A 26,412-nucleotide genomic window follows, 5' to 3' on the forward strand; every position below is an offset into this window, starting at 1 on the left:
CACAGGCTTTTTCAGGGTCGATCACAGGGAAGATCTAAGCTTTTTCTGCTTTTCACATTCCCAGGATACAGCAATCCCTCCCCTGCTCACCTCTCAAGCATATGTGTACGGCACAGCAGCCCACAGGTGACAGCAACACACAGTCTGGTGTCTCAGGAGGGAGCAAAGAGCACAGCCCCCCCTCACCCAGAGCACATACAGCCCTAGGAAGCAAGTTTGCTAATCAGAGGCTCTGGAACCTCTTGAAAAATTAATATTTTCATCAGCTTTATGTCTGTCTGTTTACCCACTTCATCCCTGCAATGGTTTTCCACAAGCTTTGCAAGATATTTGGCACAAGAAATTTGAGTGGCTGTGAGAAGAAATGAAGAGGGAGGGACGCACTGAGGGGTGACTGGAAAGGAGACTGGTGCAGGAGGAGAACTAATTCGGGGTGGAGCGTGAGCAGCATGCTTGAGGTTGCTCTGGTATTGAAATCCAGTCGTATTGCTGCCTCTGCCCTTCCTATCCTTCTCCTCTAGTACCTGTAACACAGTGCTCCCCTCTCCCCCCCACCTTGTCCCTGAGGTCCTCCTAGGGCCACCACTCTTCTCTGGGGACTCCCTTGCAGTGAACTTGGCAGAAACCAACCCCTGTCCCCATCCCTCCTTGCCCAGGAGTGGAACAAGCTAGGAGGAGGCTTTCAGCCAGCCTTCATCAAGGGCTGCTCATGAACAATGAAAAGCATAGGACTTGTATCACTGGAACATTACAAACAAGCCTGCTTGCTTCTCTCAGCGTTGCAGCAAATTAGAGATTTCACTGGAATCAAGCTGCGCCCACAGAGTAGTGTATGTCTCTCCAGTGCGCGGGCTACGTAAATATTACTTTGTGTCACCTGTAGTTCTCAACCAGGTACGATTGTGTGTATGTGCGTGCAATTCCAGAGTGAGTCTCCTGGTCACCTTAATGCCCCAACAGTGCAAGCATGGCTTTAATGCCTGGCCCAGGCACGGGGAAAGCTGGAGCAGAAAGCCGTAGTGGCTTCCCACAGGCCATTCCCAGCTCAGTAATTAAAAAGGGAACATTCATGCAGCTTACACAGGCAGCTGAGCTGGCCTTCAGCTGGATGAGTTGGGGCAATGAAAAAGGTGTCTGCAGCCACTTCGGTTCATCCTTTAGATGTTCTAGGGTGCCTGGAAATTGCTCAGTGACTGTGGGACGGGCCTCCGAGCACGGGGTGTGCGCGTACGGTGCCTGAGGTGACCTGGCTGAGGAGTGTACGCGCCCATCGGTGAGCACGCACATCTGCAACACCGACTGTAGGGGCTGCCTGGCCAGACCTCACTGAAACTAGGCTGGTTATAGCACATCCTCCTCCACGGCCTCACCCCCCTGCTCCTGTCCATGCACTCACTCCCCAGATTGCGGAGGGACACGCAGGGATGGTGGGGAAGGGCCGTGCGCATTTCTCCTCTGCTGGCCTTGCCAATAGGCCTCTCCCTTTTGCAGGGGAGCTCTGCTGAGAGACCACGGGAGGGAAAGCCTGCCAGCAGCACTCTGCTTTTTCTGCAAGCTTGGTTTCTTTGGAATGGTTGGCTTCTTCCCTGTGCACCCCCTCCCTCCCAAATCCCACACCTCCCTTTTCCCGGTTGTTTTTGTTTTTAGAGAGAGTGCTCAGACAGCTGTATTAATCATGCAAGCCCAGCCATGTGTAATGTGCTTTATCAACAGCAGAGCAAACACTGAATGGCAACCGGTTCACAAGCGGGCCCGGTGCAGCGCCTGAGCCGGGAAGATAAACCTGCCGCTTCCCAAACCGACTTACCGTCATGGGTTAGTGAATGGAGAGACTGTTCACTTGGGACAATAACCAGAGGGTGGGCCAATTTGTTAGGCAAATTCTTGAGTGGTTTACACTGGAAATGGAAGGGGGAGGGGGAAGACGAAGGTGGGAATTACTCCTTGGTCATTTTCTCTCAGGGGTGGGAGGAATTCTCGTGTGTGCGCCTAAGGATTAAATCGAGACAACAGTAGCTGTTCTTCATCCTCCTCTTTGCTGCCCTCCATCCACACTTTGGTCCCAGTCAGCCCGGCTGGCAGCTCAACATGGGAATTACGGAGAGCGAGAGAGCAAGGGTTTAGCTACACCTGCTGTGCAGTGGGTATAAGTTGCCTTCGTCTCTAAGGAGGAAGGTTCAGCTGATGGCTTCAGAAACTCATCTAACATACAGATGGTATCAGGCTATGAGTATACTCTGGGCTGAGGATATGTGCCTCGGGAGGGCTATAGCCTGCCTGAGCTCAGCTCTGCAGGGTAATCTGTCCATGCTACACTGCTGACACTATCAGTGTCCCTACCGGACAACTGATTTTCCACTGCAGTTGCTCTTCTGTGGGTTTGTTTCTAATCTCTGCAGTGCAGTTGCGTGTTTCCTCCCCCACTGGCTTCACCCAACCTCCACTCTCCCACCCAACTGCTACGCCGGGACCTCTGTTTTGCAGGGCTGTTCTGCGTGCATGCAAAGCCACACCTGTGACTAAACAGATCTTGAAATGCCTTCCCTATCCCAGTGAAACGGCCCAGCTCAGCAGAGTGTCTTTCTGGGACTTCCAGTCTCAGTTCCTACCCTCTGCTGTTGCTTTTCTTCACTCGCTGGATTCTCCACAGCATTGCTACTGGAGAGGGTTATGCAAATATATGCAACCCAGGGTTCATTTTGGAATAAAGCATTCTAAATTAAAATTAATGAACAAAAAGTACAGAAACAGATCAAGCAATAAAGCCATTTCTCTCTCTTTCCCCCTGTGTCTCTCTTTTCTTTAAGAAAACTGGTTTCTTTTCTTTATGCTTTTTTGGGGGAAGAAGCAGACTGTTGTTTTTTTTAAAAGCAATCTCAGCAAACAGAAACTGTCTGTTGCTATCCAGAAAAAAAACACCAAGCAATGCTAGTAGCTGTTGTAGAAACAATTATTGGCATTTCTCTTTTCCCTAAGATGCTGTTTCCAGCTACATCCCTACTACCCCTTTTGGAAGACACCATCATCACCTCTGACTTCGATTTTGTTCACTTCTAGCCACTTGGTCAGAACAAGATACAATGCCACCCCTTGCCTGGTACCTGTGAAACAGGAAGAGACAATTCCTATGACGTTGGCCTTCTGTCTTCACTCTGTCTTGTCCTGCCTGTTCCCTTGGTCTGTAACCCCTGCAGGCTTGGCACCCAATGTGGCCCCAGCCTTCAGTGCCTGCAGACCTGGCAGGGATGGACGCTGACAGCAAGAGAAGCCTGGCCTGCCTGAGCACCCACCCTGCAGAGCCACCCCCTCCTGCACCCCCCCCCAAATGGAGAATGAGCTCTTTGGAAAATCTGGCAGGGTATATACCACCAGCGGGAAACGAAGAGATCTGCGAGTTGTGCTTCTCGCCCAGGGTCATGGGTGTTATCAGGTGTCGATGCCCGGGGCTCAGCCAGCTTTCAGGGAAGAGAGGCATGCTCCAAGCAGTCAGGCACACATCACTGCGGAGTGACAAGCACGGCTGAACTATGGCCCCTGAATGCCTGAGAATTCATGGACATACCAGACTTGCACGTGGCTCCAAACATGCCCTCCTGCGCTTGGTCCCTATGGCCATTATTTTTCTCTGTTGGTAGCCTCTACATCAGGATCGCGTCATTTTGGCCTGTTTATGCTACGGTTTCCCCAGCTCTGCTAACTAGTTCATTTAAAAAGGCTGCGAAGGCTTGGGTTTTCACTGGCCCTTGCTTGGAAGCCAGCTGAGAAAGCATCCTCTGGCCTCTGTGAAGAGGACGCCAGAAGTGGATGGGTTCTTTAGCTGGCCACACTGTTCTGGGAGGGCTGGCTTCTGTGGACTGCTCCCACACCACTGCCTAGTCAGCAATAATGGGTTAACCCTTTACAGTCTGTAATCTCTGATGTATTCCCCCATGCTTTCCTCCTCAGCTTCAAAAATACTCAGATGCTTGTCCTTTTGCCAAAGATGACCCTGCTGACACGAGAGCTGCCTGCTTAGCAGAACTGACAGGGCCACGCACTAGAGCACGCAAAAGGGGAGCAGGGGTGGGTGGAGGTGACCCCTGCAACAGATGAGCTCTCTTCTCCACAGCTAGGACCTCCAGAGGGAGGGAAGAGGACTGAGAGGGTATTAGAAAGAAAGATGCTCTCTGTTTCCCACTCTGGTCATCAGACCCAAATGAACACCTCTTTTCTCCCTTACCCAGCTCCCACCCACCTGATGAAGACATTAGTGACAGTACAGGCTACATGGGCTACAGCTAAATGGAGACTAGCTACGATCTACAGTCATACAGGGTCATTCTCCGATCAGTGTGCGTTTTGGCAGAAAGACAGGACTGCTCATTCTCCTTTTCCCTCCCCCTCTGCTAATTACTAACACACTATTGCTATAAATCTTTTGTCACCCTGTTGGTAGCCATGGCTTTGTCTGATGAGGCCCCAAAGTCTGGCATGCTTGATGCTCTGCGGGCACCTGCTGCTGTCTGGGAAACACGGCATCCCCCTTGTATAGCTCCCAGGGCATTCAAGCTAACCATGCTGAGAAAGCCCCTGGTTAGTCTGTGGTAAGCTCTCACCACAAAACTGTGGGGAAAACTCGTGGGTTTTGAAGCCCATCGGTCTAGTTAAGCCATTCTGACGTGGACACTAGGTGCTAATCACAGGGGAGGGAGTCTGTGTTCAGGGGCTGAGGACAAGAGACAATGGAGGACAGAGATGGAGCTCATGCCATAATTGTGACAGAACCCTCTGAGGTTCAGCAGTGATCCCATTTGCCCCGTCGTTGGCAGGTGTGGTGTGGGATGAACAAAGTCTCCCTTTCCAGAAGAAAATACCCTTTTGAAAAACCACCTGATGATTCAGTAGGGCCCTCTTTGTGACAGCCGGGTCTTGTGTCATCCCATTATAACATGATGTTACAATGCAGACAGGAAGATGTGATGATGTGGCATCATCCCAGAAGATTTTTCAGGGCATTTTGAGTGCCTGGCTGCAAAATCAGGAGGGCTGGAAAATTTACTAAAGACAGTTCAGTTGAGAGCTGAATCAGCTGGGCTCCACCAGCCTTTTAGGAAACTGCCTCATCAAATTCCAGTCCCATGTGTTTAGCAGCCATTCAGGCTGCTTCTGAGTCTCCAGCCTGCCTGAAAGCAAGATATTTTCACAGCAGCTAGATAATGATAGCAATGCTTAGCATGACTACAGTGCTCTTCATCTCTAAACACCTTCCTTTTAAATTAATGCTCTAAACCTCACAGGGCAGGGAAGTGTTAGTCAGGCTTAAAATAAATGGAAATTGGGGGAGAAAGAAGGAGGGAGGGTGTGATTCTGGTCATTAAGGAGAGGCTTATTTGAGAGCTGAGGACTGCATCTCAGAACATCAACTCACAGGGAGAAAAAGGTCTAACAAAATTTTCTGCCTAACGTTTCTTTGAAGGTGAACAGCAAAGTGAAAGCAAATATTGAGATAAGTGCCAATATCTGTGCTGAATGCCCACACTGGAGAAGCTGGTAAGGGCTTTCAAAAAACAAATGAGGTCCAGAGTATTTAAACTCTACTTTTCCCCTCTGCAAAATCCTCTTTGTGTCTCCTGGGTCACAGGAGATATCCTCCCAGCACTTGGCACCACAAATTCCTGGAGACTCCTCACAGAAGTGATGTCACACCAGGATGTCCTTCACGATGATCTCAGAAAACTGGGAGGCAGTAAAAGGAAAAAGATAACAACTTCAAAGGCAGATAGGGAAGTGTTTTAAAGGATTGAGTAAAACTGTGCAGGATGGCCTTGGCAGCTTGATTAGGAGGGGGTATTTGGTATGGAAATCCTGGCCTGCTCACTTGCAGTTTTTGCTTTATCATTTAGCTTAATGGGCTACTAATTCAAAACCAGCTGTAAACAGGGCTGGCTATGAAAAAAATTAACACTGCCTGCCTGTGGAATTTAAGGATATATAATAAAAATAATCATAAAAAGAAAGAGCCCTGGGTTTTCCATCAGACAAAAATATTTGTCATTGAAAATTCTGCTTCAAAAATGAACACGCAAAATTGGAAAACTCCTCAAAACCTTACGTCCCAAACAGCCTCAGCAACTTTAATTTCATATCCAAGCACAAGTTTCATTTGCAGTACATACAATAATGGTGTTTAATTGGATTTATTTTTCCACACTAGGTTCCCAATGGCCTACTTTACTCCTTTCCTCAGCTCCTTGAATATTATTTACAAATCACTCTCTGGGATTTAATTTTAATGGTAGCTTGATTTCTCCCTCCTCCCCCCCTCCTTTTTTTTTTTGTAGGTACTTTTCTTTAATTGTATTTGTGGATTTGCCTTTTAAATAGGCAATTGTGACTACATCCTGAGCCTGAATAAGTTGCCAAGAGCAGAGCTTGATTTGAAAACTGGCAGAGTGGTTAAACGGAGCTGGTGTAACACCCAGCATTTATTGTTCTTTTCATGGGAGTACCTGCAGGTGCTTTACTTGGGCAGGTGCTCTTTTGCAAAACAACATGGGTTCCCAATAACACTCTACCCCAAAGCTCTGCGCAGACATTAACTATTCAGGCCTCTGAACGTCTCATGAGTTGAGTGCATCTTCATCATGTGTTGGTAAAAAAAAAAAAAGACATTAAGGAGCTCTGGGCCAAGATTTTTTAAGTGAATATGGGGACTGGCTGCCTTATTGTTGATTTAGGTTCAAACACTGCTTTCAGACACTGTAGCCTGCTTCTGGATGTGCCCAGTGTCTGCCCTTTTTCAGAATCTCAAGGTCGCACCCAAGCCCCAGGTCTCATGTGGATGTCAGGGCCGTGCTGCCTGGACCTGAGGCATGCTTGGGCAGCACAGAGACAGGGAACATACTCAGACCCTGTTTTTCCTTCATACCTTCTTTCCTTGGAATAAAGCAGACCGTAACGCCACACCATAAGCCTTGTTTCGTGCTCTCTGCCCCAAATGCAGCACTATGTGACTGGCAGACTTAGGGGTGTGTAACAGAGGAACGAAGAAACAAAGTGCTTCCCTGTGATTAGTTTGCAGGACTGGAGTGAAAAAAACACCTCCTGGCAGCAATTTAATTTTTAGTTTCTCACTTGTTCCTTCCACCATCTCTGCAAAATTTTAGGGCTGCTTAGGCTTTTGATCCAAGTCCAAACATGTGGGCAAAGATAGCTTAGGATGGGAATATATATTAGGAGTAGGTCTGCAGACAACTTGAACCTCACTGAAGAATGTCCAGACCTGGGCGAGGACACAATGTCCTCAAAGCTTGGCTAAAGGTTGTTGCTGTTTAGTTGATTGGTTTTTCCAAAAGGTAAGGGGAAAGGGGAAGGATGAGGAAGGTGAGCAGAAGAGATCAAATGACATGTAGACGAGAAGGGAAAGCCCTTACTGTCCTGCATTTCTGAGCTGTTTTGCCTATCCCTAGCTCTGAGCATTTGTCAGAATGATGGAGAATGACCCAGCTAAAGAGCTACTTCAACAGAAAATATATACTGACCTGGAAAAGGATTGGGGAGTGTGGGTAAAACTCGTTCTAAGGGGGGAAAAAAAACAATAAGCAACATGCAGGAGAAAAGGACAAGCCACTTTTCACACCAAGCAAGGAGCAGATACAAACCTGATGAAGTTGTTCATCCCCAGATTAGATGAACTAGAGTAGGTTTCACATACAGAGCATTTTGCTAGCAACACACCTAATACACATCAGCATCCCCTGGGACTGGGAGTCAGAGAGAAGTAATTTGAAAAACTAATAAATAATATCCAGACAGCAAGGGAGATTAAGCACCTGCAGTGAAGGTAATTGAGGCTGATGGGCTGTATCTCCCCTCTGACTTTTGAGACTCATGTCACCACACTACAGCTCCTCTTAGCTACACCTCTGGCTAAAAGCTAGTCTTGGCAGAGAGGTGAGTTGTGGAAGTCCTCCACAGGTAGCTGCTGCCTCCCCAGAACCTTCTCCACAAATGGGTTTCTTGCCAGTGACAGGTTCCCTGAGGATCTGAGCATGGGAGCAGCCACCCTGGTGAATCCTCAGGGGCACCCTGCTCCTTTTGAGCTTTTGTCTTCCGAGGGGAACAGAGCTTTTGCAGATTCATCACCCCCTAGTTATACGCAGAGCCTGCTGTTTTGTTTGTAAGTTTTTTTCAATGCGTCCTTGTTATACGTCACAGCAGGGCTTTATTACACGTCACTTCTGGCTTCACGCTTTGCTTCTTCCACACAAGGATCTCAAAAGAATTGCCCAGACTCTGAGGGAAACCAGTGTCGGACACCTCAGTCTGAGGCTACCAGTAGTGTTAATTCCAGTTTACAGATCATGCAGTCGATGCACAGAGCAAGGAAGCAATTTGCCCAAGGTCAAAAGGTGAGCTGTTGGCAGAGCCAGGTGCAGAACCAAGAATACAACCCCTCCCAGGCCTGACTCTGACCACTGGGTCTTCCTTTCATTACCTCCAGAGCTTGCTGGATGCCTTGTACTGACTGAGACAAGTTCCTACTCATGGACTGGTCCGCAGGTAGACATTTAGCTATAGAGATATGCCACTATGCAACAGCTGATAGACCTGGGGCAATGAGTTGTCTCTTGGCTTACTAAAAGGGCAGTGCTAAGATCACTGCTGATGGACAGAGAGCTTGGCAGGATGCATCGGTAGACCTCTATTATTCTCTCATCAACCCAGGCCCAGCTATTTGGAGGCCAGTGCTCTTTACACAGCACCCTTGGTGCAAAGAGCTAGTTTCTGACTCGCTGGGGCCCACAGGGACGCAGCAGGTCAGGCCCATCCCTGTGACACTGCCAGATCTCCTGCCCTCCCCGTGGTAGTGGAGCTGTCTGAATCCACAGCAGGCGCAGGGGAGATTGTCTCTTGCCTAGAAAATACAGGGCTAGCCTGGAACTCTGTGTTTATGTAGCAACAGGGGACTATTGTTCTGCGAAAGCAGGCTGTTGTGCTGACATGACTTCCTTGTTATTTAGTTTGGTTAAATAACTCAACTCTCCTTTACCTTCTTCCGGCACAGCAGGCTGCAGACTGCACAGCATAAGCAGGTAAAGAAAAGCACTATGGCCTCATTATCATGCTGCTTTCTATTCAAGGACTCTACTTCTGCTCCCCTCACCTGCTGAGTGCTGCCTTTAGAGCTCCCCCCTGGCTCATTAGCAGTGTCTCAGCCTTGTCCCATCTGGCTGTCACCCTAACCACTTTCCTCCTCTCCCGAGTCTCCCCGGTATTGACAGCCCCTGGGAAAACTTGGGGGTTTGCACCAAGAGCCACCAAGAGAGATTTCGGTCACAGTTACACACCCTAGCAGCAACCACCATAAGCAAATGCTCAGGCGCAACAAAAGGGCGGGCAGAGAGTTGGGAGAAGGGTGTAAGCACGTGCCCACAGCCCGCGCTTGTGCCGGGGCACTAGCAAATCATGTCAAGTTAGAGGTGGGCGCCAGCTCCTCTTAGGAACGCGCCTCTTGCTGCGATCGGAACTGCTGGACCGTAATGATGACTCTACCTCAAGCCTCTCGAGGGGGCAGGGGTGGGATCCCGTCTGGTGCTGCTGCTTCTAATTGGCACGGGCCTTGCCAGCGGCTGCTTCACCTCCACCTTCCCTTCGTCCCGGGAGGGTGCAGAGGATGCGAGCCGCAGAGGATGCAGCAGGGGACCTGCTGAGGTGGCAGTCTCCCGTAATTGAGACAGTTCAGCCAGCAGGACCGCATCAGGACGCGCGGCAACGCCCTGTTGTCTCCTGCTTTATCCTCTGGGATGGGTTAGCTCTGTGGGAGGCAGAAGTCAACTAATTTGGGAAAGCTTTCATTTTTTTTTCTCTGCCTTACTACAACGCAGCAGGTGCTGCCCCTGCTTCTGCGTGCCCGTGGGGATGTGCGTGTGCTTGCTTGCACATCACACAGGTGCACGTGTATGCATACATACTCACGTACACCTATGTATCTACATGCTTGTACAGCAGATGTGTATCATGCATATATACACATATTTACACGTCTGTGCTGCACGGGTTAAGATACAAATTCTGACTTTGACTTGCAGTGCGTTTCACAGCACTCTGTTAGCTGAGTGGAATGAAAAGAAAACACTTTCCCTCCCTCCTCATACACTTCGGAAAAAAATCCCTTTCCCTTCAGCTGTGGCTCTGCTTTTCACCTCTCTTGCTCTGTGACAGCAGCCCTGGCTTGGCCTCTGTGTCAGGTAATTTTCACAGAGATCTGTGTTACTGACCCTTTCCTAGGTCTCACAGTATTTTGTACGTGGGGGTTACAAACCCTGTTCCTTGGCTCTGCAGAGCTGAATCAACCTACTGACTTGCTAATGCTGCAAAACATGGTCCTGCCTCCTAACTCCTCATATCCAGGGTTGTGTGATATAACTCCCCACCTTGCACGGGCTCTGGTGCTTGTTGAGGCCCTTCCATGAACCAGTTCAGCGCAGTACAACAAAAGAAAACATTTGTTGGGCATTTGGGGTGGGAGGGCGGTAAAGCTCAGTTAGTTTTTCACTGGTTTAGCAGGTTGAACTGGCTCAGTGGGTTGGCCACTGAGTACCAGAATAACTGAAACAAAAGCATGCTGCAGAGAGCAGGGTGAGCAAAAGGAGTGGGGAGGAAGGGATGATAGCAAGCTATTAGATCAGTCGTGTCATCAAACTGTACCTGAGTACCCTCTCTGCAAACATATTCCATATTGCTGTTGGAGACAGGTTCCTGGGTAAGACAGACCTTTGGTATGGCCATTTTTATGTTCTAGTAAACTCAGTCTCCAGGAGCGAGGGGTATAAATCTCTCCACCTACAGCAGGCAATCCTTCTACTACATCCTTTAGAGAAGATTACTAGCTATCTATTCATACAGCTGCTTTTGTATTTTAATGCATCTCCTACCTGTGGCATTGACATCTAATGCACTCGGTCTCTCAGAGAGTTTTCAATGCTGGCTGAGATTTCCTGGAATGGTAGTCACCCATTTTTCTTTATTGCTAAACTGTTCTTTCACATCATTCTGCTAGCTCTCCTTCTGCCCTCCACCTCAGGCGAAGTTGCCGGTACCTCATTATTAACTCTCTGGTTGTTTCTTCACTCCTGGCTGATGTTCTTTTTTGTGCTGCAATGGGACACTGAGGAGCCATCACCGTATCTGCCTCCCTAGTGGGATGTTGCCCTACAGTGAGCTTGTTCTCTATTTAAAAAAGAAATAAAATCTCTGATTCTCGGATGAAAAACACTACCAAGTATTTGAGTATCTGCTGTACCTTGCAGAAACTTGGCACTGCTTTATTGTTCTGCCTAGGTGTGTAGCTGGAAGTGTGCTTTACCTGTTTTTTCAGCTACTGTGTGATCACTACAGCATTTTTTTCATCTGGGCTTGTAGTTTTTTCAGCTGCTTTCTTCATCTTTATGAGGCTGGATTCCCTTCACTCCTTTTCCCCTTGATTTCTTAACCTAAGAAAGATCAGCTGTAGTCTGCCTGAATTTATTTTATTTTTTCCTCCCTCTTCCTGTCTTCCAGACCAAGTAGAAGGAGAACAGAGATTTTCTGAAACAGTATGAAGCAATTGCACGCTGAAGAAATAGGGATTAACTAGGCGACAAAAATAAAAGTTAGAAACAGTCCACTGAAAATCAACAAATCTCTCTCAGCTCCTGCACCTCCATTCTTCTGGCTCTTGTGCAGTTCTCTAGTGTTTTCCAGCATACATAGGCCTTGAATTTCTAAGGTAAAATTAATAAACAAAATCCAACAACTTGAAAGAAGGAAAAGTTTTCTTCATATACATCAAAAGGAGGCTGAAATAGGACCCTTGCTGTTGCAAGTCATCTTTAATAGTTGCCACATTTCCTCCTGGGATAGTGAACAGCAACTTTGCAGGATCTCCCTGGGTCTCTTACAGGTTCTGCCACTCATTTTACGACCATGGGTAAACCACTTCTTCACTCTGTACCTCAGTTTCCTACTGCAAAATGATGCTAATAACAGTCACCCATTTCTAAATAACTTGTGATGTTAAAATATTCATTGCTAGCAAATCCTTTGAGATCCTTTGAGGTGAAGTTCTGAAATCATGCAAAATGCTTTTCTAGCAAAACCACTCCCCCAGCCAAAATCACGTGTGCATACATACATTATTGAATTTCATCTTATAGTTTGTTTCAGTGATGCATTTCAGCTCATCTGTGGAACAGGAACCAACAGAGAGGGCCAAATTTAGAATTCAGACACAAATAATGGATTCTAAACTTAGCATTATATTAATATCAGCAAGAATGAATCTGGAGTATTTGAAAATTGTGTTCCAGATTGCTGCCTGAGGATTTTATCTGAATCTCATGACAGTCACAAGACCAGGGTGAAAAGACTTTCAAAGTAGAAATTTGCTTTGTGTGCTGCAGTGCTATGGGAAATCAAATATATGCTCTTTTATGATAATATCTGTTCTTTAGAAAAAAACTTGCACAGAATAGACCCAAATTTTTGCAGAAATTTGAACTGCCATGAAATAAACCCAGAGGTGGTAAGCAACGAATGCCAATGGATTTATCCTTTTGCACTACATCTGTTATAAAATAACCAAACCATAACATTGTTTTCCTGATGATTTGATTAATCTGACCACACACAGCAGAAACTAGACTAAATGGCATCCCATACTAAGACTGATTTACACAGCTTATCTTTTTTTCTGTTTAAAAAGACGTGCAGGCTATGGCCTGAGTGTTTTAATTCAATTTGGGACTGTCAGAAGAATAGAGCCCGAAGTCACTTGTGTCTATATGTCCGTTCATGTGAGTGGGTCATTCTGCTGCAGTCTATTTCTGGTGGCAATACGAAGTGGAGCCCAAGTGTGTGGTCCGAGTTGAGCCCGGGTTTTAGACCTGGAATCGGGAACTGCATTTTGAATACATGACAGTTTGTACATGTGCATGGGTGGTAGGCGAGGGGCAGGGGCTCTGCTTAGGGCCAGGTTTGAATCAGCTGCAAAATTCAGAACCAGCAGGTAACTCTACTCTAGAGTTTGGTCTGCTCCCAGCTCCTGTCTGCTTACACTTACTACGACAAACTCATTAACTGAAAGGTGGCAGAATGAGATCCAAGGAATTTTATTCCATATTTCATCTGCTGATTACCTTTTTCCCCACGTTCCCTATGCTATGCCCCTTTAAATCATTCTGTCTTTTCCCCCTTCCTTCCCTTCCATTTTCAAACTCATTTCTCTTTTTCTTGACTCTCTTGTGTTCTCCTCAGGCTTGGTGGCTAGTTCTCTCCATCTCTCTGAATTACTTGTCATTTCTCAGCTGTCACAGACCCCCCGAGCCCTGGCCTTCTGTCTCCTTATTAAAGGGGCTGTCATTCTAAAAGGTTTTTGTTTCCAGCTTTAAAACAAACATGTTTTTATTATTTTAAGAAAATCTGACTTCAGCAAAGAAAATCAATCAAAGGGCTTGACTGTAGACCTTTTAATTTGGCTGTGTTTGTGTTTCGTGGCAAGCGTGAGCACGTAGGTACCTGAAGCAGAGCGCTGAAAGCCAGTTCGTGGCCAGAGGTTTGGAGGGTGGGGGGTGGCAAGCAGATGCTTTCCTGAGTTTTGGTCACCGTGTGCTTCCTACACAGCCTGGTCTTTGCGAGAGCGTTCTTGGACCTCCCTCCACCCTCTCCCATACTTACTGTAAAGGTATAGGCTGGCATTTGTGACTCCCAGCTTGTTGGCAGCCACGCAGGTGTAGTTCCCGTAGTGTTCCTCAGTGACGTTGGCCACCATCAGCAGAGACTGGCTCCCCGTGCTCTTTATCTCCAGACCGTTGGCGCTGTTTATCCTGGGAAGACAGGAGAAGAGGGCTGTGGTGCAATGGCAGCTGTGCACTGGGAAGGAAATCGCTGCCTGGCAGGCAGTGAAGGAAGGTCATTCAGCCCAGCTGGCAGGTGAGGATGGAGGGAGGCAGGAAGAAGACATGAGAAGAAAGAGACCAAAGAAGGCATTGATGGAAAGCAGGAGGAGGGAATGGAAGGAAGGAGTGCAGTGGGCTGAAATGCCACCGGTCAAGTAGAGGAGAAGCAAGAAAAGCCGAGGCAAAGGGAGGGAGTCTTTACCCAGCACCAACTGACACCTTGGAAATGAACACACCGTGGCCAGCTGAGGGCTAGTCTGTGCTTGAGCAAGAGGTTTTTAGTGAAACACACCAATTCATGTGTGACCAATGTGTGCACATCCCAAAGCTGTGTTGCCCCTGAGCCTCTGCATGTGGGTCAGGTTAAAAACTAGGATAATAACACAGCCTTCTTAATGGCAGGTAGATGCTCAGGTATAAGGGGCAGATCCCTTTTCTCCCCTCATTTTTCTCTCATATGCAAATCTGGGTGGCTCAGGTTGCACAGATGGGGGAATCTTACACCTCAGCAGCTCCTTCCCCTAGATGAAGGCACCTAGAGTGTCATTACCTACTTGGAGACTAACACTGCCTATTTATTTGTCTATATCATGGGCTATTTAATGCATGAGCATTGTCAGGAAGAAAGCGCTATTGATGTCTTAATTGTGTATTAGCTCACAGCTGACTTAAAGGCAAGAGCTCCGTCCTCTGCACTTCCTTCAGCATCCCCAGCGCAGACAGGGATTGCCTCCTCCAGCCCTGACCATGCTGGCTCTGCCGAGTCTGATGGGACCATCGTGACTTACATGGTTTGCAAAGAGTAATTTGCTTGAGGAGAAGAGTTGGGGAGGACATTAGGTGGCTCTCTAAGGACGCTCTATTGAGTGGACTGAAAAGGAGAGAAGGGAAGAGACGAGCTAAAGGTCTTACCTGGTATCGTCTCTGTACCACTCGAAATCAGGCGTGGGCACTGCTGAAGCCTCGCACCGGAGCAAGGCTTGTCGTCCTGTGGCCGCTTCATTGCTCTTGGACTCTGTGATGGTGGGAGGGTCTGCAGGAAGGAGACACGTGGTCACTTCACACACTTCCAGGTGGACCGAAGCACTGAAACTATGTCAGGGCCGGCTTCCTCACGCAAACCACTGGGGCCGGTGGAGGCCTGCGGCTGCTGCTTGCTGTGGCACAGGCTCCCCCATGCTCCTCTGGAGAACGCCTGCTCTTTGAGCATTCCCTGAAGCACCACGTTAGCATCACTCCTTACGCGTGCTTCCCTTCAGCAACACTGAATAAAGTTCTGTCATAAATGCACAGGCATACACAGGCAGAGTTAAGGTTAATGATGGACTTCTGTAATTTATGAGTATTTACCTGTGGATCTCTAGTTCACATGGGCTCATCAGAAAGAAGAAGATGAGAGAAAGACTTCATCAAGGGTAAAGGGAGACAGCAAAAGTAAAAGGAATAAAGTAGGAACTGAACACTAGCATGAAAATTATTTTCCATTCAACCTCTGCGTCTAACATCAAAACTATAATAAGAAAGGAAAGGACTGAGGCAGCGGGCATAAGGCAGAAATACATTCATGGCTTGAAAGTCAAGAGCTTTAGCAGGAGCTGTGGGTGCAACTCTGAGAGCCAGGCCACTTGTTGAGGCACTTCCCTTAGGTGCCAAAGGTTACAAATCCTGCCCGAACCTTCCCAGGTATCATGCATTGTCAGAGGCTCCAGGAGGGCTTGCTCATGATTGCTCTGCTCGAAGCTTGCCCTCAGCCCAGCACGGTGCTCCTTCCTGTGCTTGCTGTGAAACCTGAGAGTTGTGCCATGGGCAAACAGAACTTGGGAAACATATCGGTGTGCTCCGCTGGAGCTAGGCCTTAGTGCTGACTGGGTACCGGGTAGGGTAGGCACCAGCATCTTCAATCCCAGCCCCATGTTCAAACTGTTAAGCAACAAGCTTTACATGGTAAAAGGCAGAATTCTTTCCACCTGGCTGCCGAGAGGGATCAGGGAGTAAGTGCCTTGTCTCTCATCACTAATACTTGCGTTCCCTGGGATTATGGGGCTGCAACTCAGACTACTTTGCTGAGACCTGAGTTACCATAAAGCACACTCTGCAGGTACAGAGTACAGCTCCGCCGGCTGTATCCAGCCCAGCACTGAAAGGCCAAAAAAAGAATCAAAATGGATTGTGCCGGTCAAAGAAAAAAATAATTCTGTCTGGAAAATGTATGGAAAGAAGTTTGTTTGTGAACACATTAGCCATCTCAATGTGATCCCTTTCCTGACCTTAATCGGGATTTTATGCAGGGCTTTAGGGATATTGCAGTGCGCCCTCTAACATCATACATATTAATAAGTGTACATAAATAGGATTCTACATTCAAAGGCTGTGGGTTCACGTAAATATTTTAATTTGGAAAGGAGGAGGGGTAATAAAAGGATAGTGAAGGTGATTTTTTAAGCAGCCTTCTTCGATTTTTTGGTTCAAGCAGTATATCTTCTTGCCGTCTGCAGCGAGGCAAACCTTTTCCATTTCACTGAACCCAGCACAAGAGGTGAGTCACAAAATGAACAAGCACCTTTCTACGGATGTAGAAAATAACCCCGGCAGACGTGCGCTCCCCGGGCTGCTGCCAGGGAGCCCAGCCCCTTGCTCTGAGCAGTCCCTGCCTTAGCCACCCTCCTCGGCTTTCGAAAGGACTGAGCCCAGACGTGTGGGCAGGCCGTATCTCAGCCACCACCGCTTTTGGGAAGGCACTGCCGGCCCCACGGCCGCCCCGCTGCCTGCTGCGGTGCTCGCCCAGGAGAAGGGGCAGGCGGTGGCCCTGACCAAACCTGCATGCTGCACTCAGAAAGCAGCCGCTCTGTTTTTGGCCGTTCGCTGCCAGGGAAGCCAGGAGCGGGGTGCCGTTAGCTGTTTCCCCCTGACCCTTCCCCAGGCCTCAGTTTCCCCGTCTGTAATGTGCAAGGGCCATTACTCGGGAAGCCTGAAGGTGGTAGTGTGAGACCAAAGCAAAGCGAGGATGCTCCCTCCTGCAATCCGGGCTGACGAGCTACGTGCTCCACAGCATCAGCGGGTGGTAAGAGCCGGCCAGGAAGCTCCTGAGGTTGGCCCGGTCCCGTTTTTCAAACTTACTGTAGTTCTCCCACTTTTTGCTGCTTGTGGTGTAGTTTACAGAAGCAACATAAGGAAAGATGTATGCAAACGTCTAGCTTCCATTCGCCAAACAGGACTGTTTTTTTTTTTCCTCTGCATAGCCCTCATGACCTCTTAGATTTTTTTCCCCTTGTTTTGAAAGAAAAGATCTGTCCTGAAGGAATTTATAAGTTGCTTACGTTACAAATTAGGCCACATCATAATGTTACAATACGCTCCCACATTATATTTTCATATATTCCAACAGTAAAAATGTTTAAGATCTTACTGTAGCATAGTTATTATGAACTGAAACTAAGTCAAAATCAAACATTTTGACTTTATACAAACAATCTGTTTCAACCATGTTAAAAGCATTGCTGAAATTATGTTTCACAGAAATATTTGAAAATATTAATTGGTTCTCATGGAATGTCTCGGGTTTATAAACTCAGCTGTTTTTGACAGGAAAAAACCCTCAACAGTTTTAGTGCAGAAAATCTGCTACTTCACTTTTACATTAATGCCAAATTTGGTCCATGAAGCAGCCGGTATTAAACCACTGCCATCCAGTTTCTAAGGGAATTATAAAAAACTCTGTGGATTCTGAAGATGCTGAAGGGAGCCTATAACCTTGACTTCTAAGCAAGACAGACAAGTCGATCTGATGTGATGGCCCAAAGGGGAAAAAAAAGTCAATGAGCAAGAATGGTATTAAAAGGTGCTAAAATAACCTGTGGTGGCAAATTAGACTGGGATGGGCTGAAACACTTGCTGCTGTCAGCTCTCTGCCCTAACCCACTCCTGGAGGGTGCTACCCGTGAATCAAGACCATGCATCTGCATGAAACACATCTGTAACCATCTCCAGTTTCAGCTGGAGAGTTACAAAGTTAATACTGTGGTGTGTAAACTTCAGAAGTTCAGGAGAGCATGTGCCTCCCATTCATCCATCCCTGCTGCAGACGCAGTGGCCTCCAAGCAAGGAAACAGAGCAGGTAGATGGAGATGCTCACTTTAAATCACTCCAGTGCCAAATATGAGCCATACAAACGTGGAGGGGGACTTACGCACATGTCGGATTATAAGAGTAATGACAGTCTGAAGTATCTGGTGTCACCGTGAGAGGGGCACACCAGCAGAGAGAAGCGGACACCTGTCTAAGCACGTAAGGGCGGTGGGGTCCATGCCCCACTCCCGCAGGTGTGGATGTAAGCCACACAGGTAACTGTGCCCCCCGGTGCTTTTAGGTCGGGTTGCCGTATGCTCTGGTCAAGCCCCTTTCTGTATTGCGTTGGTGCACGGAGGGTCTCTTAGAGAGGGCTTTATGCTAATGACCCAAAGCCAGCATAGAAAGTCAAGTTTTTGCACCCCCTCCTTAGCACTTGGCCCTGCTGCACGTGCCCCCAGGAGCCGCCTGGGCGCAGGCAGGCGCGCGTCTGCGCTGAGCCGGCTGAACCCGCCCTTATCTCTCCTTGCTGCCTTGCTGAAGCTTCTCTTCACGCTGCTGTTCTCCCGAATATCAATGAGTGAAGACAAGGCATCGCCAGCGTTTCTGAGGGGAGAGACAGGAGCAACTCACAGCTCCTCTCTTTTTTTTTTTTTTTTTTTTTTTTTCTTATATATTACCGGGTTTAAAGAACAAACTATACCCTGCGATAAGTGTCTGACAGCAGATAGGTTCCTCAGCACCCACCCGCCCACACCCCATTTCAAATCATATAATATAAACCCAGAAAGGCTTCTCTATTTATCCTGAAGTCACCCCTGCCTGTGGGCAAAGCCCTCCCCATTGACCTGCTCCAGCTGCAATGTACTCACAGTTCACAGTGACCCGGACTTGCTTGACATCTGCTGAAGCAACCTCATTGGCAGCTTTGCATTCGTACTTGCCCGATTGCTCTCGAGTGATCCCTAGGATCTCCAGATACTCTTCCTCGCCTTCAAACTCTCTGCCTGGTAGGACAGAAAAATACAGATGGTGGCTCTGTTAAGCATTCAGATTTGGGAAGCCTTCTGCTTAATTGCTATGGAGGAACAATCACAACAGGGATTCTGCAAATAAACGACAGTCATGAGCAATTTTAAAGTTATTTCAGAAGCCATATCAGCAAGATAATGCATTTTATTTAGTTATGGAAAACTTGGGTTCTGAAAATCTGGAAGGAAGCATACAAGTGGTACCAAAGCTTTGCATCTCACAGGCTGTCCACCACGTGAGACTGGAGTGAGTTCACTGGTGTGAATGTCTGAGTACCAGGGGAGGTCAGTCAGCCTGTGGCTGATGGGCTGGCTCACGGCTAGCTGGGTCCTCAGATGTGATGGTGTATTGTCAGCACCCTTTTCTCTACTGCAGAACTGTGAAAAATGTCTTTCTGTCTCTCAGAGCAACCACCACCCTGAAGTGCCATTGATCAGATCGAGCTACCGTTAAACACGGCCAAACTGAGAGAAACAAAGTGTAATTTGATCCGCAGAGACCAATAATCATCACGAATCCCTGATCTACTGTACATACGAAATGACATATTTAAAACGTGCTGCCTCGCTAACACAGTTTTGAAATCAGTGAATTGAGTGTCGGGGTTACAGCCGGGGGCAGGAATCAGGGGAGGTCTGTGGCTTTGCTTTTAATTCACTGTATGACCTTGGGTGAGTCACTCCCTTGCTCTCCCTCTGTGAACTGCGGCTAATAGCCCCCCTCTCCCATCACCTCCTGGTCAGAGAAGGGTGGTGAGGTTAACCCATATAAAACACATTAGAGTCGTTGGATGAAAGGTGCCAGGGAAGCAAGAAATATTAGGATTGGTATATCTCCCCTGTTCCTTCAGAATGCAAAGCAATGCTCCTCCTGGAAAGAATCCGAACCACACTGGCAGCAGTGTAAAGGGAGATGCTTCCCTCCTCTGAGAGGGCTGCAAGCACTGGTCTGCAGCATGCAAAGCCACAAGCCCCAGTTGTGTACCTGTGTATGCTTAGAGAAAGCATCCCCCAACCCTCAAAGGGCAAAAACCAGATTTTCCCCCCAAAAAACAGCTCACAAGGGCTCCCATTCAGGTTCCTCAGAGAGGCGTCCAATTTTCCACAGCAGCTCTCTGCCCAGGAGATATTTTCTGTTTGACAGGTGCCGAGCACTTCTGAAACCCTGCCCACTTCACCTAAGTGATTAGAGGTGTTTGATGGAGTTCAAAGAGTGCCTGTGAGGATGGGGCTGTTGTCCTTGGCTCTGCAGTGAATGCAGGGGGTAAGCTCCATCTCTGGAGCTAAAGTTCCCGTGACCCACCCGCAGTGAATCCCACCACCCAAGCACGGGCTTGCTGGCGATGCCAGCTGTGTGCATGTCCCCTCTGCATCAGAGAGAGGGACTTCAGCAACTTCAAAACCTGCTCAGCCACTCTGTCCCTTACACGATTAGTTTTTGCCTTTCTTATTTTTTTTTTTTTTCCCCAGGCAATTTTCAGAACCATTCTAGGGGAAAACCAACCCCCATCACAGAGACTCAGCATGAAAACAGCAGCGTACCTATTAAACTTATTCAAAGACAAGGTTTCCCCTCTCTTTCAGTGGGGCTAACCAGCAGTCCCTTTTCCAGCTCCTACCAGATGTTCAGGTGAATGGAAATCTCATTGCCACGTCTAAAACTTACAACCGCTTTGATGCAGGTTTTTGCATCCCCCAACAGCCTGCTGAAGGGCCTTACTGCACGGCAGCAGTTTTTATTTTACAAGGGAGGGAGGGAGGCAAAACGGGCTCCTGCTGCCTACCCAGTATTCCGGGACACGGCTCTCAACCTTTTGCTGTGCACTCGGGCTGATGCTACGAAGAGTCACTGGAGAAGGAAGCAGGGTGGGATTTTCACAGGTACTTTTTATTGCTGAAACTCATGAATGTGTTGGGGAATCTTAACCCCTGTAGGACCAGAGTCAGGTGAGTCACAGAACCCGAAGGGACTTTAGTCACCATCTAGCCCATTCCCCCACCTCAGGGCAGGACACATGGGCCATGCCAGGGAGACAGCCATCCTCTGCCCTCCAGCAGCAGAGATTCTGCAGCTACCCCAGATGGTAAGTTGCCGTGCTTTGCTGTCCTTACCACTGGAGCAGTTTCTCTGAAGTTTGACCTGAGTCTCCCTTGCTGTAATTTAAAGCTATTATTTTTGCCTTAGCCACCTTAGACAAAAAGAACAAATCATTCCCTCCTTCTCTGCAACAGCCTTTTATCAACTTTTAAATCACTTATGTTCCTCCCTCAGTTGTCATTTTTTTTTTTTTTTTTTTTTTTTTTTTTTGCTGAACATTGCCAGGGTCTCTCAACCTTCCTCTGTAGGTGAGGGTTTTTTAGACCCTTGATCATTCTTGTTCTTTCCTTTTAGATCTTTCTGACAGGTTCACATTTTTCTGGAAGTGCAATACCCCAAACTGAACACAGCATTTCAAATGAGGTGTTCCCATGGCTGAGCACAGATGAAAGATTGCATTGCAACTTCTGCACTGTGCTGCTGTCTGTACAGCCAATACATTGTTGGTGGTTTTGCTATAGCATGATTCATTTTTGTTTGGGAACTCTTTTTAATTCCCAGATCTTCTTATCGCATACTGCTACCTGCTAATAATGCTCTTTGAAAATCCCACCCCCAATTTGAGCCGACAACCAACACTCCCCTCCTTCCACAGCAGCACTCCCAGTTGGTAGGTCAGCCAGTTGACTGGAAAGTTAATCAGACATCAGGGAAAGACTCACAAAGAAAAGGTTAAAATGTAATTTGCCTCTGCTTTGCAAATCATTTGCTCTGCAATTCTGCCTTGTTTATACACAGGGTTCATTCCAAGTGGGACTTGCTTCTCCTGCAATTTGCCCTTGTCACAAGACTGTCACTGTAATGAAAAGAGGGTTGAGGGTGAGTTAACCAGCTCTAATGGAGTGGCACCCTCATTAAGGGCGCTGTTAAGTCTGTCTGTCAGAGAAACGCATCAATGGAGCTCCAAAGTACCCTAAAAGGGTACATGTTTTCCTAAGGGAAGGTGTTTTTCAGCTTCTCCTCTGCATATGCACATGCAGTTAAAGTCTAAAGCCTGTACCATGACCAGCAGGAGAGCTTTCACAGCTACGTGCAACCCTTCCCAAGACATGATGAGCTGCTGGTGTGCCCAGTGGAGCTCTCAGGGAATGAGTGAAAGGGAGGACTTCTGTTTGAAAAGGCACGCCAAAGACATCAATAGGCCCGTTCAGCTCCTCGTTCCCCTGCTCCAGGACACAGATACCAGCATGACGCCTCAGGGAAAGTTTCTGTGACAGTCTCTTGCTGAAACAGTGGTAGCACTGTTCTTGTCCCTGCACTGGTGACCTGTTTCAACCCTGGGCGTCAACATTTTGCTACAAGAACTCGGCTACTCTCACTTGTAAAGCAGACCCTTTTGCTTGCAGCTCTGTCCCCTCTAAGAATACGTTAACCATTTCTAACAAAAAGCATTTATATAAAATTGAGGTGTCATAGTACAGATTGTGGAGAGGAAAGATGTATCATGGTGTGTTAGAAAAATGTCAGGTTGTGATATCTTGCACAGAGCTGTAGGGATGTTTTCACTAATTCACCTTGGCAGCTAGATTAGGTGAGTCATATTAACTCTAACCTCTAAGGCAAAAGCGGGGCGGGGAGACCAGGAGCAGAGCTCTATGCACCGAGTGAGTTTACAAATGTTTCTGTGCAGGAGCCAGCTTTGGCAGGGATCTGATGGTTGTCACTATGCAGTTTATCAAAGCAGAGAGGGAGAAGGCTTGGACAATGCTCTGATAACAATGGACATATTCTATTAGGTGAATAGAGGGGGCTGCCAGCTCCTGGCAAGCGAGCCACTCCGTTCCCATTAGGAGAAGACATTTGTCTTGAACATGTTATCAAGGGACGGAATCCTGACCCTCCTGCCAAACCTTCCTCGCTGACAAGGGTTGTCCCCTGGCTGTTTTCTCTGGTTCAGTACAACCCCTCCCCAGTGAGGGGCCTTCCTGCTTTCCCTGGGCTGGGGGGATGACTCCTCATGTAGAGCAGCTCTTCTCATCCCAAAGCATCCCTTCCCACGACTCCAGGCAACCTTCTTCCCTGCGGGTTTTTTGCCTTTCACGTGCTCATAGGTAGCTTGGTTTGTTGCTGCAGCCCCATTAAACGCCACCTTGCCAAGCTGCGGCTCCTTAACTCTGTCCCAGTAAATCAGAAAGAGGAGCTTTCTGCTCTGGAGCCGGGAGATAGAGAGTGCGAGCCTGGGAGGCTTGACAATCAAACCAACAGGGAACGACCCCGAGCAGAGCGAGCCAGGCGCCTGCCGCTGCTCGGAGCTGGCAGAGCCCTTTTTGCAGAGGGTTCTGCAGCAGACGGCTTTGATGTGTGCAGGAGGAAGGCTTTGAAGGCCCACTTGCATCAGCCACATTTCCTATCCCTTGGCTTCCTAATTGGACCCAGTGAAGTAAATAATGAACCCAAACAGAAAACCTGCTCGGCTATTCTTGCTGCTGGCAAGAAGCCCCCCTCCTCCCCCACCCCTTGGAGATAGCCCTGTACAACCCCATGGGCTCTGCTTAACATCCCCTGTTGAAGTGCACACCTGCCTATGCTCTTGTAGATATGATATATATATTAAAAATATATTTATTATATTCTATATGTTATGTATTTTATATATTTTTATTTATATAAATCCCACTGTGTGTGCAGAAGTGCAGACTTACACCCTCCCCACATATTTATGGGTCCTTCCCACCTCCACTCAAACAGCCCCTTGCCCTGCCACGCACCATCACTCCTTCCTGAAAGGCTTAAACTCTTCCTTTCTAGAAATGCTGCACACCCAGATGAAACCCCATTTATACTGTGTGCAGACAGATCTTTCAGGCAGTCAAGGGACCTGCAGTGTGTTCAGCCACGTGCTCTACCAGAGAGGCCTTCCCCTTCATGCCCTAATTTCTAACATCTCCAAAGGGGATGCTAGTCTGCAGAGGTGGTAGCCACATTTTGCTCCGTCCTCTCCTGTTTCTGCATCCAACACTGGGATCCTTCTTGTGCAGAAATCACTTCAGTTGTCTTTTTTTTTTTTTTTTTTTTTTAAATACCGTTGTGCTCTTAAACTAAACTGAAGTTCAGACCCACTGAAGGTATCTGTTTGCATTTGGTATGTGGAGAAAGAGATCAGATACCCTGCTTCTGTGTTTGTTTTCCTTCCTTGACTCTTTGTAGTTGTGAAGAGGGGGGAGCAGAAGGGGTTGTGCATCTTTGTTGGGCCCTTCTCTGCCTAAAACAAGATGCAAGGAGATAAAAAAGGTTGCAAATCAATAAATGCCATTTGAAGTTTTTTTTTTGTCTGCAGCAACTTCCAATGCTGAACTGCAGTTTTTGTTCTCTTTGCACTCTCCATTTATTGTTTAAGGTTTTGCTCACCTAACTTTCCTCCTTCTCTCTGCACCTCGCATTCCCTAGGAACAGAACAGGCATCTGAAAGACAAAAATAGCTAGGGGAGCCTTTGACATAATTTTTTTGCTTTACCTCCAGCTGGGATTTTTTTATTTTTTTTAATTCAAAACTTTGAAGTTTTCATTTATCAGCCTCTGCCTCCTCAACCATCACAGATTCCAGTGAGCTTGGCATTTTTTTTTTCTGTCTCTTAGTTGAAGAGGCTTGTTTTTAGCAGAGATCAGTGGAGAGTAGCAGATGGTGGATGAGCAAAGGGACAGCTAGTGCTACAATGCTACAGAGAGGAGGAAAGGCAGAAAAACTAGCATGTCATGGGAAGTGCTGAAAATGGGGAAAGCTTGAGAGCGAGAGAAAAATGGAGAAAAAATAGGGGGGGAATGAAGAGAAGGACAGGGGCTGGGAGAGAGAAATGCAAACACAGTGAGATTCTTCAGTGAGTGAAAGAGAAAATGGTAGTCAGCTACTGACAAAGAGAAATGCACCGAGAGAGCGAGTGAGAAAGACGGGAGGCGAGACAGTAGCAAACGAGAGAGATGTACGGCACGGAGAGAGGCACAGACGTCCCTTGTGTAAAGGGAGCCATGAAATAACAACTGCCAGAGGGACAGGAACAGAGGGGTCACATGTAGTAAGGCAGTAATTACTCTGTTTAAGCAGCAAGGCACAGCAGGGTATTTATTGTTTAAGCTGGCCTCATGCCTCCCATGCCCTTAGGTCTGTAGCTATTACACATAAACCAAAAAACTAGTACAGTGCCAGGGAGGGCTCTGGCCTGGCTCTGGCTTCACGAATGAGAATGAGTCAGAGCAGGAGGAAACACCCTGGCACGGTTTCCCCGGGGCGTTCACGGGACCTTGCTCATCAGCAATCGCACGTTCTCCTTACGTGCAAGGCTGGCTGCCGTGCCTCCCGGGCCAAGGACTGCGCCCGAGGAGCTCGCAGCTGGGGCAGCACCAGCACTTGCCGGCTGGTTAACTTGGGGTTGAGAAAGCCTGCAATTTTCGTGGCGACTTTCTCCCCCAACCCCATGCACCTAGCATGCAAATAAAACCTTCCAGGTTGAGAGCAGCCTCCCTGGACTGACGGACTGTGCTCTCTCTCTCTCTCTCTCTCCCTCGGGACAGCGCTGACCAAACCCAACGGGAGAGACCACTCGGGACGCCTCGCCGTCGCTGACGCCTCTGCCCAGGAGCTGAAAGCCAAGAGCTGACAGCTCGGACGCAGCTTGCATCCCGGGCGCCCGAGCACGTCAGTGGGGGCCGGCTGCTGGAAGCAGCCACAGCAGGTCTGCTGCGCCTCTGAATTTCCACTCCCCCCTTCACTCGTATTCGTAAGTGACCACTAAAGGGCCGATCACACTCTTTCACGCACAACCCTGAGTGTGGTCACGGAGCAGGTGTGCAGTGTATCACCACATCTCAGCTACTGATTACATTTTCCATTCAAAATCCACATCTGAACACAAGAAAGAAAGGGAACCACCCTCCGAGAAAAAAATCCAACCCTGCTTCAGGTCAAAGCCCTCTGTTGGACCAGTGGTCTTCTTCTGTTCTTTGATGAACTAGAAAAAGGAATTAATGTTCTGCCCCTGCTTGAGATACAATTTTTAAAAAAATACTACATGTCAAAGAAAATGACTTTTTAAAAAAATTGTTTTCAGAATTACTTATTGAATTTAACCCAAATTTGCTAACATTTTTAATGAACACAAACAGCGTTTTTTGGATAGATGAATTGCTCTTCAACAAAACTTGGCTGTGATGCCAATGTATAAAGTAAATTATGAACCATGAGGTAAAATAAGTCATCTAATGTCACGGCTACAACATTATACTCCCTAAATGTTGCATGCTGCAATGTGAGTTGTCAGGACTGTGCAACCAAACTCAAGCCTTAATTCTACTGCCAAGAAAATGACAT

The 26,412-nt window shown here is 47.7% G+C and overlaps 1 protein-coding gene across 4 annotated transcripts in view; it reads right to left on the reverse strand.

Moving 5' to 3' along the window:
• LOC104363821 (limbic system associated membrane protein) overlaps positions 1–26,412 on the reverse strand; it is a 1,022,402-nt gene that overhangs the window by 13,801 nt on the left and 982,189 nt on the right. For 2 of the 4 annotated variants that reach the window (XM_042788682.1, XM_033005144.2), the window contains 4 exons: positions 18,854–18,988; positions 14,829–14,949; positions 13,696–13,844; positions 7,521–7,556 (listed from right to left, as the gene is read on the reverse strand). In XM_042788682.1, the coding sequence (XP_042644616.1) occupies positions 7,521–7,556; positions 13,696–13,844; positions 14,829–14,949; positions 18,854–18,988 (441 nt within the window). Of the gene's footprint in view, positions 1–7,520; positions 7,557–11,505; positions 11,745–13,695; positions 13,845–14,828; positions 14,950–18,853; positions 18,989–26,412 lie in introns of those variants that run through there. The other 2 variants (XM_033005146.2, XM_033005145.2) reach the window with 2 other exon arrangements.

The sequence above is a fragment of the Tyto alba genome, unplaced genomic scaffold, assembly GCF_018691265.1.
Source record: "Tyto alba isolate M040663 unplaced genomic scaffold, T.alba_DEE_v4.0 Super-Scaffold_14, whole genome shotgun sequence".
In the NCBI taxonomy this organism is placed as follows: Eukaryota; Metazoa; Chordata; class Aves; order Strigiformes; family Tytonidae; genus Tyto; species Tyto alba.